The 15,201-nt window shown below is 45.6% G+C and overlaps 1 protein-coding gene across 2 annotated transcripts in view; it reads left to right on the forward strand.

Annotated features, from left to right (window-relative positions):
- The first annotated feature begins 3,928 nt into the window (after nucleotides 1–3,928).
- The window catches only part of LMAN2 (lectin, mannose binding 2), a 57,013-nt gene continuing 45,740 nt past the window's right edge, over nucleotides 3,929–15,201 (forward strand). Inside the window, exons 1-3 of one of the 2 annotated variants that reach the window (XM_008506441.2) lie at nucleotides 3,929–4,908; nucleotides 5,077–5,195; nucleotides 14,458–14,575. In XM_008506441.2, coding sequence (XP_008504663.1) covers nucleotides 4,707–4,908; nucleotides 5,077–5,195; nucleotides 14,458–14,575 — 439 coding nt within the window. In that variant the 5' untranslated portion in view covers nucleotides 3,929–4,706. The remainder of the gene's footprint in view (nucleotides 4,909–5,076; nucleotides 5,196–14,457; nucleotides 14,576–15,201) is intronic. The other variant, XM_070570259.1, reaches the window with a different exon arrangement.

The following is a 15,201-nucleotide window of genomic DNA, read 5'->3' on the forward strand; positions in this document are numbered from 1 at the left end:
TGCCCAGTTTGCCTCTTTCTTACACATGCATGTACCCACTACAAGGACTTGTGTTTTACTCTAAGTATTGGCTTACTTAGAGCCCTCGAGTTGCCCACTGCTTCTGTTTGGGCCCCTCTCTACAGGGACCAGGTGACACTCACTTTCCTACTCTATTCTCTACCTCACTGCCCCCTTCTAGGGCTGTAACCTGAACCCTTCAGTGGCAGAAATTGAGTGACTCTTCTCCACAAATTCATGTCCTCTTCCTCCTGGGCACATGGCTAACCTTTAACTTGCCAGGCTCCCTTGCAGTCAGGTGTGGCCAGATGATACAGCCGTGTTGCTTAACGACAAGGATACATTCTGATCTAATCTAATCTAATCATTGTTAGGCGATTTCATCCTCGTGTGAGCATCACGGAGTGTAGTTACGCAAACCTAGATGGTATAGCCTGCCGCACACGTGGGCTACATGGCCTAGCCTATTGCTCCTAGGCTACAAACCCAGACAGCAGGTTACTGTACCCAATACTGTAGGCGACTGGAACTCAATGGTCTCTGTGTATCTAAACAGAAAAGATATAATAAAATACAGTATAAAAGATAAAAAATAGTACGCCTGTATAGGGCACTGACCATGAATGGAGCCTGCAGCACTGGAAGTTGCTCTGGGTAAGTCAGTGAGCGAGTGGTGAGTGAATGTGGAGGCCTAGGACATTACTGTACACGACTGCAGACTTTAGAAACGCTGGACACTTAGGCTACACTAAATTTATAAAACAGTATTTTTATGTCTTTAATAATAAATTAGCCTTTTAGCTTACTGTAACTTTTTTACGTCATAAATTTTTTTCATTTTTTAAACTTTTTGACTCTTTTGTAATAACACAGCTCAAAACACAAACACACTGTGTACAGCTGTACAAACACATTTTCTTTCTTTACATCCTTATTCTATAAGCTCTTTTTATTTTTAAAATCTTTCCCTTTTCTCTTTACTTTTTAGACTTTTTTGTTAAAAACCAAGGCACAAGGACACACTTTAGCCCAGGCGGACACAGGGTCAGGATCATCAATCTCACCGTCCTCCACCTCCACACCTTGTCCCACTGGAAGGCCTTCAGGGGCAGTAACACTCGTGGAGCCGTCATCTCCGAGGATAACAAGGCCTCTTCTGGAACACCTCCTCAAGGACCTCCCGAGGCTCTTCTTGAGGAGGGGCCACTCTTTTCAGAAATGTGTCCGCGGTGGTTTACTTGGTTTATTTCTTTTTTTCATCATAGATTTGCTTGTAAGCAGATAATACACCACGAACATTCCTTTCTGTTAATGAAAACCTTTCAGCGTTGGGGTCCGTGTTTTCAAAGTTTTTAAGGAGCTTTTTGAGGTCTGCAAAAGCTTCTGCTAACCCTTCACTGTGAATTTTCTTGAGGGTTCTTCATTTTCTTCCCTTGCCTCTTCTTGAGCTATGCTTTCCTGTTCTGGTTCCGACATCCCCTCATTAGTCAGCTCCTCAGGAGCCCCCTCTGGGAGCTCCTCAATGTCATCTGCCCCCACAACCGGGGTAAAGCTGTTTGCCATCTCAACCACAGCTTTGTTGACTTTTTCAGCCTCTTCACCCACAGCAAATCCTCTGAAGTCATGGACGAAACTCTTGAGTGTCTTCTTCCAGATACACTAGGCAATAAGAATTTTTCTATTCCATTATAATCTTATGGGACCACCAACATATATGCAGTCTGTCATTGACCAAAACATCGTTATGCGGCACTTGACTATAGTTCCTGCCAACTGAATGTGAGTAGGATGATCTATGCCATTTCTGGGCCAAGGCTTTTAAGTAGTATGTGCCCTCCACACTCTCTTTTCCCCTTAGCTGGTTGGATGCAGAAGATGATGAGGTTCTAGGGGATTGTGGAGCCACAAGAAGGAAGAAGCCTGTGTCTCTGCATTAGTGCACAAAGGCAAGCCACCCATCAACAGGGAACATTAGCTTTGGACTGTTATAGGAGCAAGAAATAAACTTTGAGCTGTTATACACATTAGGGTTTATCTATTAGAACAGCTAGCATTACCCTAGTTAATATACCATTTCACCTAGCCCTGACTCACCTCTTTCCAGGCACCTTGCTCCAGGCCACCTAGACAGAGGGATTCAGTGAGACTTGGTGTGTGTATCAAGGGTTGCTTTTGGGCCTGGACCATTTCCAATGGTGGTCTTAATAAGGTGCATGACAGTGTCAGTGTGCCCGTGAGGGGTTATAGGGTGCGTGATGTGAGTGGAGACTGCCCGCGTGTCCGCTGTGCCACGGATCCAAGGCCAGGCTTCAGAGGGAGCTTTATAGTTTACAGAGTCTTCTCCCGACATGACCTCCTTTGATCCTCACCACCTCTTTGTGAGCGGTGCTCATTATTCCCATTTTACAGATCAGCAAACTGAGACTCAGAGAAAAGTGAGTTGCCCAAGTTTGCACATCAAATTAGAGATCTGCTAAACTGTGAATGTGTGTGCTTGGGGTGCCAGGAGCTGGGCCTGGGCCACCACCAGCCCAGGTGCCAACAGCTCATCTTCCTCCCTGCAAAGGCCCGATCACAGGCTCTGCCTGGGACCCCGCCCAAGGTCGTCCTCTCCTGCTGAAGCAGAGATGCCTCTTTCCTCCTCCCCATCATGGATGCAATTTCAGTTCTGACCACATCTTCACCCCAGGGACTCCAGCCAACCATGGCCCTTCCCATCTCTTAGCCTTCATCCAGTTTTCTCTACTCCACAAGGGTGGTGGTGTACTCCCACCCCACAGAACACTGTTCTCAGCTTCTCACTCTCTGGCTTCCCGCAGGGGATCAGTTACTGATGTTTAGTCTCCGTGTGAGACTTCTGATCGCCGTCCCATGTGGACACCTCCCTGGTTCAGGCCTCACTCTCTCTCATCTGGTCATAAGGACCTCCTATTCCACACCTGTTACACGCCTCCAATTGCTTCTCCTCACCACAGCCAGAGAAACCCACAATGGGCCACTCCCATGCTTAAAACCATCCCATTGCCTCCTGGAAAAAGACTATTCCTTAGCTAGGAATCGAAAACCCTTCAAGTTCTGGCCTCGGCCAAACTCTCCCCCCTACTCCTCAACCATCCAAACTGCTTCCATTCCTTATGCTTTCGGCCTTCCCTCCATGCCTTTGCATTTTCTGTTCCCCCTGCTGAGAATGACTTTCCCCTTTCTGGTAAACTCCTACTCATTCTCAATGACCCAATTCCAGGTTCTAGAACACATATTCACTCTTTCATCTTATTAATCACCTCCTATGTGCCAAGCACCATTCAGTAGTGACCACAGCTAACAAAACCCCCAGCCCTCCTGGAGGTCTAGTGGAATGTATACATCCTTGTTTGTGCAGATACAGATAAATCTCTGTAAGGGTATGCCCCGGGGGAGGGGAGTGGTATACAACACTTCTGTTGTTGTATATATATCATACATATGTATATGAATGTATTACTTTAATAATACAAAAGCTATTAAAAAATGTGACCCAGAAAAGATGTCTCAGCACTTAATCCTGAATGAGTTCATTTATTCAAAAGGAGAGTTCTTAACATAAAATAAAAAAGGAGCAACCAATCTACCATCATACCCTGTGATCTATAACAGGGGTCATTAATTCAAATGTTTGGAGGGACTAGACAGGTGCTGTAAATTAGTGGCCAAGGTGGAGACTAACTTATAAGAGGAAGGTGTCTGTAGGACCTCATGGGTATAGTGTGGTTGGATCCCTTGATTTTTCCTGAGAAACTAGAAATTTGGATTTCTGATGTGAATTTAAGTCTCCTGATTTAGAAATATCAGTTGTTAAACCATTTATTGAAATAGCATAAGCAGGTAAAACAGAGCTCTATTTGGCTGCGGGCCACCAGTTTCCGACCTCTGGTCCTCAGCCAGCTTTCCCGGACCTTGCATGGACGCTTCTAGCTGCCCCGGGCGGGTACTGTGATCACCTGGATGGGTCCTACCGTGCTGGGATCCCAGAACAGGATCTGGGTCTGCTCCTCCTGCTTAAACGCCACTGGGCCTGAGGAGATGGGAGCAGTCGACGCCTTCAAATAACTGGGAATTCTAGGTCTACAAAGGCGTGGAGCTGGGTGGGGCTGGAGAAGCCAGACACAGCTAAAGGCTCTCCTGGGACCACCAAATGAATCTGTGAAGGCGCGGGAGTTGGAACTCAGGCCTCTGCCTTCAATTTAGAGCTCTCCTTCCCCCGGGAAAGGTTACTCCAGGGACGCAATCATAAACCAGAAGCGGAGGGCGTCGTAGTTTTCCTCCGTCCAGCCCACGCGAGCGGCCCGCCAAAACTACAAGTTCCAGCATGACGCGCTTCGCAGACGACCCTCCTGCTGTTTCCGCTCTCCCACCGCCAAACAAGCCTCTGTTCCCCATTGGCTCACAAGCCTAACGTGCTGTTCCATGATTGGGTGCGGGTCTTGTCGCTCGTAAGAACGCGTTGCTGAGGCTGGCCCACAGGTCACTGGGAGCCGCCAAAGAGATGGAATGACATTCGACCGGGATGCGGGCTGCTCAGCAGATAAAGCCGCCGCCCTCTCGGCTGCGAGGCTTTGCTTTTTAACTCCCGGGCGACACTAGGGTTGGAGGATTTCCGGCCGGAGGCCATTAAATGGGACACCCGGAAGGCGGAAGTCCTAGGACGGAAGTGCCGAGAGGAACGGAGAATGGCGGCGGAAGGCTGGATTTGGCGCTGGCGCTGGGGCTGGGGCCGGCGGTGCCCGGGGAGGCCCGGGCTTCCCGGTCCCGGCCCCGGCCCCACTACACCTCTACTTCTTCTTCTGTTTCTGGGGCCCGTGGCTGCGGATATAACTGACGGCAACAGTGAACACCTCAAGCGGGAGCATTCGCTCATCAAGCCCTACCAAGGTGAGGCCTGGGGCGGGAGTGAGTGCATGGGGAGGGCGAGGCGGACAGGGTTGGGGAACGGGGTGCCCTCTCTCCTGTGCAGAGCAGCTCTGTGGGTTTCCTGCCTCTGGCAAGGCCTGTCCTGGCATGGCCTCTTACGCACCTGTCCACGCCCGTCTCTGCGCACAGGGGTCGGTTCCAGCTCCATGCCCCTCTGGGACTTCCAAGGCAGCACTATACTCACGAGCCAGTACGTGCGTCTGACCCCTGACGAGCGCAGCAAAGAGGGCTCTATCTGGAACCACCAGGTGAGTGGTTCCCAAAAGGCGGACCCTTAAGGCAGCCCCTACTCCCCGTCTCCGCAGCAGCCCTTGGTTTGAAGGCTAGCCCCAACCCTCCCCATCTTGGTCACACCCACCAGTGGTAGCAGATAGTGGCTGTTGAAGTTACTGTGTGTCAGGAGCTGTGCTTGACGCCTTACACTGTTGTCACTTAATTCCTTCAAGAGCCCCATGAAGTAAGAGATATTACTCCATTTTACTGACTAAGAAGCTAGGGCTCAGAGTTGAAAGTGTCTTACCCAAAGTCACACAGCCCGTAAGTAGTGTCAGACTGTCTGAATTGAACCCTCTCAGTAGTAGGATAAATGGAATGAACGGGATTTTTATTGGGTATTTTGCTGTGTGTTAGGCGCTGACCTTAATATGCATTATTGCATTTCATTCTCAAACAGGCTGTTTGATATAGATGGTTATTGTGACTTTATGCAGAGCTAACACAGACAGTGAATGGCGGAAACAGTACTTAAACTCTGATCTATCTGATCGTGCAGCCCAGCAATTGACTGGTTGCGCTTGACAACACCCCAGCCCCCACCCCAACAGTGGCTGAACCCCTTAGAAATACTTGGCAGACTCAGTCCCCTTCCCGAGTGCTTGGTTGAGGGTCTTGTCATCAGTGGTATGGAGGGGACTGGACATGTGGTCAGTTGTAGTTTCTGTGACCTTTGCTCCAGAGGTCAGGGAGCCTCAGGTGTCACTGGCATGTCATACGTGAGCAGTGTCCAAGATCAGCTGCTGTGCAGACCCCACACTGAGGAAGTATGGGTCAGGAAGGGGGCGAAAGGGGAATAACTTTGTACTGGGTCACAGCGTGGGGCAGAAGCTGCTCCTGCTCCAGCCTGCCTGATCCCAACCTTTCCTCTGGCTTAAGCTGTTGGCCAGTGTCCTAGTTTTCTCTGTCACCTTGCCCTTTGGTCCCTTCTAGTTGATGTCTCCATTTAGTTCTCAGAGCCCACACTGTCCTAGTGTTGCCTCATCTGCCTGTCCCCTCACCTCCTCCTCTCCTTCCATCTGGGGGCATCTGGAGTTACTTTCTTGAGCTTTCACTTTGATCCTCAGAGCCTGGGATCTCCTGGGAAGGGACAGACATGCGTTATGTCTATGTAGTCTGGCCCCTCGTGCCTGGCATCTCCTGTCATTCGCTCCATTCATTTTGTTCCAGTCTCTCTGGCTGCCTTCTTGCCTCAGGACCTTTGCACTTGTTGTTCCTCTGTCTGGGACACTGCCTCCTGGTTCTTCATGCCTGCTTGGTTCCTTTCATCTGTTAAGTCTCAGCTCGAGTGCCACCCACTCAGAGAGTACTTCAATAACTACTGTATCTCTTCGGAGTCGCGTTTTGTCACGTTATTCTGTCTGGGGCTTTCAGATAATTTTTAAAAATGATAACATAGCCTTATATTTTTCATGGAAATGAGTTCAGTATGGCATTGAATTTTTTTTTTTTTAAGTCAGGTACAAGTAGTGCTGGAACTGTTAGAAATTGGTTCAGTCACAAGTAAATTATGGTTTTAGGTAGCTAGTGGTTGATGTTGTCAGTGGCAGGCGATGTCACAGGGCTGAGAGCGTTCTGCACTTGCCTTCATTGAATTTTCACAGTCTGGAAGATAACTGTCTTCCTTCCCCCCATCTCCCTCTTCAGCTCCACGGATCTTTTGTTTTTGGCCATGTAGATAGTCCTTAAAGGGTTGGACTGTTTCCTATAATTCTTGATGAAATTGCTTAGAACTCTTAGAATTTTCTGCCCATTGTTTCCCAAGAACCACCTCTTCCTTTGCTGGGCTGGAGAGATGGCTTCTGGACTTTTTCTCGTTCCTTTCACTCACTCTGCCTGGGAGAGGCCCTAAATCAGGAGACACTCCCGAGCACTGCTGTCTTGCGAGCAGCAGAGATGAGACAAAGCTCTTGCCGCGGCGCGGGGGCGGAGTGGTCCAGATGAAGGAGTGGCCCAGTGGTGACTGATGGCTGGAGCACAGGACATGGGGAAGCCTGAGGGGCTGGTCAAGCCCATCCTGCGGGGACTTGTGTGGAGGCTGCAGCAGTGGCATTTAAGCTTTTTTTGCTGATGTACTGTCTGAAAGTATATACCCTCTTGCACTTTTTAAATGTTGCTATCCAGAATTATCATATCATTTGCATAATATTTGCAAAGGATGTAGTTCCAGCATGCCTTAAATATTGCTGTTTCAAAATAAAACTGTTCAGTACTCTTAAGTGTATTCACTGGAATCTGAATATTGCGACTTGATATCCACTCTTTTAATCACTATGAATGGGCCCAAATTGTGCCTCAATTTTTTTTATTAAACTTGTATTTTCATTTCATTTCCCACACAGAATTTTATCCTAATGCAGTATATTTAATACTTGAAAATCTGTTATTGATTAGCTTATCATATTCCTCTGCAACTAAAATTAAGTGTAATAATTTAAACTTTTTAACTTCGTTGGGACCTTGAAATTAATTTTTAATATTTTCTTTGGAATTATTATAATTATTGTCAGTACACAATTTATCAAAAGAAATTCATTACACAGTTTTTGAATAATTATTATACAAAAGGAAAAAATTATTGAAATGCATCTCAGTGACCTGTCATCCCCCCACCCATGTCTGGATGGATGTTACTGACAGAATGAGACAGGCCTCAGCACCGCTTCTGCTTTTTGTTTTTATAGATGTGAATGCTCAGCATCTGTGTTCACTTAAATAGTAGACAGAGATGCAGGGAGTTTTGTTATAGCAGAGTCCCTCAATATTTTGAACTTCTTTTGATTTATAAACCCCAAATCATGTAGTGGTCTTCATCAGAATTTTTAATTATGTATCAGTTGACTGTTGGGTTAGCTCTCCCTTCCTCTTTGTTACAAAGACATGGAAACCACCCATCTCTAAAATGGGCTGTGACTACCAGGTGATTCTGATTTAGTTGACCTGGGGGAGGGCCCGGGCATTAAGATTTCTGAGCTCCCCCGGTGGCTCGGCTGTGCAGCCAGCGTGGAGAACCATGACCATATCATATTCTGGCCCCCAGAACAGCTTCTGACTCACACCTCACCTGCTTGAAGTCCTTCAGAGGCTTTGTATTATCTCTGTTGTATTATTTCTGTCTGCTGCTCTGCAGTCTTCAATTTGCATACGTGGAGACTTTCTGGGGCCTGGAGAGTGTTGCCGGATCAGTTTCTAGGTCCTCAGCTTCCTTGTGTACTCTTTCTTGAAACTGATCTCCCTGTGAACAGGCCTGGACGGGAGGTCGGTTTTCCTTTCTGACCTCCCCGTTCACAGTTGCTCTTCTGGTGGGAGGCCCGCCTCGTACCAGCCTGGGGCCTTATCTCAGCGCGGTATTCCCAGGTGCAGAGAACTCCTGCGCACCAAAGAGACCGTTTGAAATCTGGTTTCTGGGCTGACTTGTATTTGTGAGATATGTGTTAAAATTTTTTTCAAATATATGAGGGCTTTTCTAGTTATCTTTTTAAAAAGTTATTATTATTGATGTCTAGTTTAATTTCATCAGGGTCAAGGAACATGCTCTGTGATTTCAGTCCTTAAAGGTCTGTTGAGATTTGCAAATAGTTAGGATTTTTGGAAGACTGTTTCGTATATGCTTGCAAACATGTGGACTCTCTGCTAGGTGAGCACAGTGTGCCGTTTAGGTCCTTAGGTCAAGTTTGCTAATTGGGTTCAAATCTCTCTGTCCTTCCTGACATTTTTGCTTTTTTTTTTTAAGTTACTAAGAGAGGTGTGTTAAAATGTCCGTCTGTGGATTTGTCTTTATCTTTGTAGTTCTGTCAGTTTCTGCTCTATTGGTAAATAAAATATATGCTTTATATATATGTTTTTATCAGGCCAAAGTTTTCCTGGTTAAATGGAATCTTTTGTTGTTAAGAAGATTCCCCCTTTAAACTTGGTTATTTGTATAGCTGCATGAACTTGCTTTTGGTGAGTATTTGCATCTCTATCCTCCTCCTTTCTTTTTCCCTTTTCTTTGTGTTTTAGAGATGTCTCTTGTAACCAGCACATAATTAGGCTTTTGGGGGGTTATTTGTTTATTTTTATTGTGGTAAAATACATATAACATAAAATTTACCGTTTTAACTTTTTATTTTATTTTTTTTACTTTTAAATAATTTAATTTATGAAACTATTCCCTTCAGTAAAATACGCATTGGCATTGAAACAGTGTTTAAAAACGTAATGGCAGGGCCGGCCCAGTGGCATAGTGATTAAGTTTGCGCACTTTTCTTCGGTGGCCCAGAGTTCACCAGTTTGGATCCCAGGCACAGACCTACCCACATACAAAATAGAGGAAGATTGGCACAGATGTTAGCTTAGGGCCAATCTTCCTCACCAAAAAAAAAAAAAAGTTAATGGCTACTACAAAAAATTAGTTTTGATTATTATATTTGTGTATCTGTACATGTGAAAGAAAATAAAATTCCTAAAACATTTTTTTTTTACTGTGGCAAAATGTATATAACATAAAATTTATGATCTTAACCATTTTTAAGTGTTCAGTTTGGTGGCATTACGTACTTTATTGTGTAGCCCTTACCACTATCCATCTCTAGAACTTTTTTATCTTGCCAAACTGAAACTCTATACTTATGAAACACTAACTCCCCATTTCCTGCTCCCCATAGACCCTGGTAAGCAGTATTCTACTTTCTGTTGCTGAATTTGACTATTCTAGGGACCTCATATAAATGGAATCATAGAATATTTGTCTGTGTCTGGCTTGTTTCAATAGCATGCTGTCTTCAGGGTTCATCCACGTTGTAGCGTGTGTCAGTACTTCATTCCTTTTATGGCTGAATAACATTCCTGTGTGTGTGTGTGTGTGTGTACACCACATTTTGTTTATCCCTTCATCTGTTGGTGGACATGTGGGTTTCCACCTTTTGGCTATTGTGAAAAATGCTGCTGTGAACATGAGTGTACATGAATGAATGTTCGAGTCCCTTGGCTTTAGTTATGTTGGGTCTATACCTAGGAAATAGAATTGCGGGATCATATGGTAATTCTATGTTTCACTTTTTGAGGGCCACCAAACTGTTTTTCCATAGCGACTACAACACTTTACGTTCCCACCAGCAATGCACAAGGGTTCCAATTTCTCCACACCCTCACCAACACTTATTTTTCTGTTTTTTCTGATAATAACCATCCTAGTGGGTGTAAAGTGGTATCTTGTGATTTGGGTTTGCATTTCTCTAATAACTAATGATGTTAAACATCTTCTCATGTGCTTATTGGCTATTTTCTGTATCTACTTCTTTGGAGAAATGTCTGTTCAAGTCCTTTGCCCATTTTTTAATTGACATTTTTTTTTTTTTTGAGGAAGATTAGCTCTGAGCTAACATCTGCCACCAGTCCTCCTCTTTTTGCTGAGGAAGACTGGCCCAGAGGTAACATCTGTGCCCATCTTCCTCCATTTTATGTGGGACGCCTACCACAGCATGGCCTGACAAGCGGTGCATAGATCCACACCTGGCATCTGTACCAGTGAACCCGGGGCCACCAAAGTGGAACGTGTGCGCTTAACTGCTGCACCACCAGCCAGCCCCACAATTGAGTTGTTTTTTCGTTTTGAGTTTTGGGACTTCTCTGTATGTTCTGGGTATTAATCCTTTATCAGATAGATGACTTGGGAGTATTTTCTTCCATTCTGTGGGTTGTCTTTTCACTCTCTTGGTGTTCTTTGTTATGCAAAAGTTTTTAATTTTGATAAAATCCAACTTTTTTTGTCTGTATTTTGGTGTTGTATCCAAGAAATCTTGCTAAATCCAATGTTGAAGATTTTCCCCTGAGCTTTCTTCTAAGAGTTTTATAGTTTTAGCTGTTAAGTTTCAGTCTTTGATCCTTTATTTACTTTTTTTTTTTTTTTAAAGATTTTTTTTATTTTTTCCTTTTTCTCCCCAAAGCCCCCCCGGTACATAGTTGTGTATTCTTCGTTGTGGGTTCTTCTAGTTGTGGCACGTGGGACACTGCCTCAGCGTGGTCTGATGAGCAGTGCCATGTCCGCGCCCAGGATTCGAACTAACAAAACACTGGGCCGCCTGCAGCGGAGCACGCGAACTTAACCACTTGGCCACGGGGCCAGCCCCCTTTTATTTACTTTTTAAATTAAACTTTTTATTTTGAGACAGTTGTTGATGCACGTGGCTGTTCTCTGTTCGTCTTCTTTCTGGTCTTCTTTTTGGTTGGTTAGTTTTTACTCTTCTATTAGCTTGAAAATTCTGTGCTTGTTTCCCAATTTTTTAGTGGTTACTGTAGAGTTTAAAACACCAGCCGTGTTTTCCCAAAGTCTAATTGTAATGTGTACCTTCATCCTGGACAATGTGGGGGTCTTCAAATGTGTTAACTCCATTTACCCCATTGTTGTCATTTATTTTAATGCTTTCTATTTTAAATCACATGAAACATTGTTTTCTGCAGTCAAATATTTACTTAGATTTTTACCCTCATACTTACTGTATTTGTTGCTCTTTATTCCTCCCTGAATCTCTGACTTTACATCTGATCTGGATCATTCTCCTTCTCCTAGAAGAGTAAAAGAAAGTTTTAATTTATCTGAAAATGTCTTAATTTCACCTTCATTCTTGAAGGATACATTTGCTAGGTATGGAATCCTCTGCTGATTGTTATTTTCTTTCAGCTCTAAATATATCCATCTGTTGTCTTCTTCCTTCTAGCATTTCTGTTGAGAAGGCTAATTGTAGCTCCTTTGAAGGTAATCTGTCTTTTTTCCCTTCTCGTTGCTCTTAAGAGTGTATGTTTTTCTCTGCTTGGCTCCTCCCTCCTTTCCTTTTTCACGTGCCTAGGGATGGTCTTCTTTTTATTTGTCTCCTTTGGTTTTGTAAGACTTAAGATTTGTGGCATAATGTCTGAATCAGTTTTATGAAGTGCTCTGATATTTCTGTAAGTTTTTCTTTGCCCTGTTCTCTTGCTGCACATTCTGAAACTCCAGTTAGACATGTCTGAGCCTTTCTCGCTCCTTCCTCTGTCTCTCACCCACAATTTTGTATCTATCATGCTTTTGTTCTCTGCTTCATTCTGCATGTTTTTATCTGACTGGACTTGAGTTCACTAATTCTCTTTTTATCTGTTGAAAATCTATCCATTATATTGTTAATTTCGGTTATTGTATTTTTTAGTTCTGGAACTTTTGTAGTAGGATTTTTGAAAAGTTCAGTTTTCTACCAAAATTCTCAATCTTGTCTTTTATCTCCTTGAATATGATAAACTAGTTCTTTGAAAGGCCAGTGTCCAGAGTTCCTGTCAACTTCCTCCCTCCCTCCCTCCCTCTGGTTTCTGTTCAGATGTTATCTCTTCATGTGCCTGATATTTTTGATTGTGTACCACATATTGTATTTATAAGATTTTTTTGTTAAAAAATTTGAGGCTGAGGCAAGTCTCTTTCGTCCAGTGTAGGACTGAGAGAACTCAAAGCTGAGCTGCAGCCCCTGGGAGGAGCTTTCTTGTTCATCCTTACTTTTGGCCTGCATCCTTCGTGGTCCCAGCCCAAAGCAAGGTTGTTTCACTAGGCCTTCCACGCGCTCAGCAGCCTTGGCCTCGGATTCTTTGTCTGTCCTTGGAGCTGGTTCTCGGTGCCTGTCAGTTGCCCCTCTGGAATCTGCAGCTTCTCCCTGGCCAGTGGACCGTCAAGAACCGGGAAGGCTGATTTCACACCATTTGCAGGCTGTTGTCTGGGGCCGCGGCCGGGTCTCCTCACCTGGGTTCCCGGTATCCAAGCCGGAACGTGAGTCTGATGAATCAGTGAACACACAAGCCAGATTGCCCACGATGGGGTGGAAAGTTTTTTATTTGTGATTTGAGTTTTTTATGATTACAGACGTAATATGTTCATTATACAAAATTTAAATGCAAAAAGTAAACATTTCTTGAGTTCCTCTCCCAAAGTCACCTAACTGTTAATGTTGGTTATTCCTTTCATTTTTTTTTTTCTCTACACATGTACTAATTTTTTTCTTTTTCAAAAATGAGAACATAGCACTGATACTGTTTTCTAACTTACTTTTCCTCTCTTAGTATCTTTGATATCTTTAAGTGTAAGTGCTTATGGGTCAGCCTCGTTCTGTTAAAAAGCTACAACAGCCAGATTGCCCCCAACAAGACGGGAGCACTCCAGTCCCACTGGTTGTTTGAGAGTGTGTGTTTCTCTCTATCCTTGTCTACGTTGGTGTTAATGATCTCTTTAGTACTTGCCGATCTCATAGGTCGACGTGATCTTGTTTTAGTTTGCCCTTCTGATGGGCCTTTGTTTAATCCTTGTTCACATACTCATGACTTCCCCTCAGTGGATTCTTGTCAAATATGTGTCGACACCTTAGTTTTCACTAGCAACTTCCTGGTGGGTGAGGCCAGGCAGTTTCCCTTGCTGTGGCAGTGCCCAGCTCTGTACCTGGTGTTCCTGGCTGCCATGAAGCGTCTGCCTCTTCTCACATTACAGTAGCTCAGAGGCCCCAGAGCAGGACCCTTCCAGCCCCCAGCCCTTGTGCTGTCACCACACTGGGGCTGGGCTGGGTCTGCAAGAGGCAGGAGGTATGCCGGCCAAGAGCTTGGGGTTTGGAGTCAGCCAGACCGAGTCTTGAGTTCCTCAGTTTGGTAGATTGGTTAGGAGGGAAGGCAGGAGGGGTGGGAGGCCAGAAAGGAGTCGGTGCACCTTGTATTAAAGGCCTGAAGGCCATGGGTGGTAGAGAAGACAGAGCACAAGTTTCCCAGTCAGACCCCTGGGTGTGGATCAAGACTATTCATTTACCTGCCGTGGACAAGCTATTATGTCTCTGACTGTGGTTTCCTCTTTATAAAATATGTGACTCAAATAGGGGTAAGTAATCCTTCCGTAAGATCCCAGGGCAGGAACAGTGGGGACGGAGAGAAAACAGGGCTAACAGGTTTGGCTGGGGTTGAGGAAAGTGGATCAAAGTATGAGAACCACCCGGGAGAGGACTGGGCAGGGGTGGGTGGAGTCTGGGCCTCAGGCAGCCTTGGGGCATTGTGCCCTCCCCCTCCCCACCTGGGAGGCCCAGCAGCCCCCTCCCTTCCTGCTGAGAACACTGAGGGGCTGTTGTCAGTGGTTCTTATGACCCTGCTGTCTGGCCCTGTTCCAAGCAGTGCCCTGTGTCACTGGGGGAGGGCCTGGGCCAAGTCACCTCCAGCTGGCAGGAAGGCCCTGGGAGGTCTGAGCAGCCCTCTCTGATCCCCCTCCAGCCTTGCTTCCTCAAGGACTGGGAGATGCACGTCCACTTCAAAGTCCATGGCACAGGGAAGAAGAATCTCCATGGAGACGGCATCGCCTTGTGGTACACCCGGGACCGCCTGGTGCCAGGTAGGGTGGCACTCACTGGTGGGGGCATCTGTGGTCATGGGTCCTCCACTCTGCACCCTCTTGTTAGGGCGCTGCTCCTGCTCCTCCTTTTTTGAGGAAACCTGGGAACTCAAGGCGGCTCGGGGGGAGTGTCCCTTTGGGAAGAGGAGCTGCTGGATCCTGCAGCTTAACTCGGTGCCCCGCTGTGGCCTGGCCTTACATTGAGCTGAGAACCTGGGAAAGAGAAGGAATCTGTAGGGGGTGGTGTCAGGAGTGCAGCACAGAGGACTCAAGTTTGAAGAAGCCTGAATTGTGAGGGGATAGCATCTGGCCGTGTGCTCTGAGGAGTCAGGTGACAGGGATATCCAGCCTGTGAAGAACAGGGCTATGCAGGAAGTACCCCTCCAGAGGGAGGTCTCATGCTCTAATGTAGGGGTCAGCAACTTTCTGTCAGGGGCCGGAGAGGAGACATTTTAGGCTTTGAGGGCCAAATGAAGTCTCAGACACATAATCTTCCTTGTTTTTGTTTTCTTTTAAATAACCCTTTGAAATAATAGAATGGTAAAAACCATTCTTAGCTGTAAAATATGTGGCCATGTGTCTTCTCTTGCTCCCAGCCATATGAGCATTACTTTGTCCTTCAGGTA

This window comes from Equus przewalskii, chromosome 13 (genome assembly GCF_037783145.1).
Source record: "Equus przewalskii isolate Varuska chromosome 13, EquPr2, whole genome shotgun sequence".
NCBI lineage: Eukaryota > Metazoa > Chordata > Mammalia > Perissodactyla > Equidae > Equus > Equus przewalskii.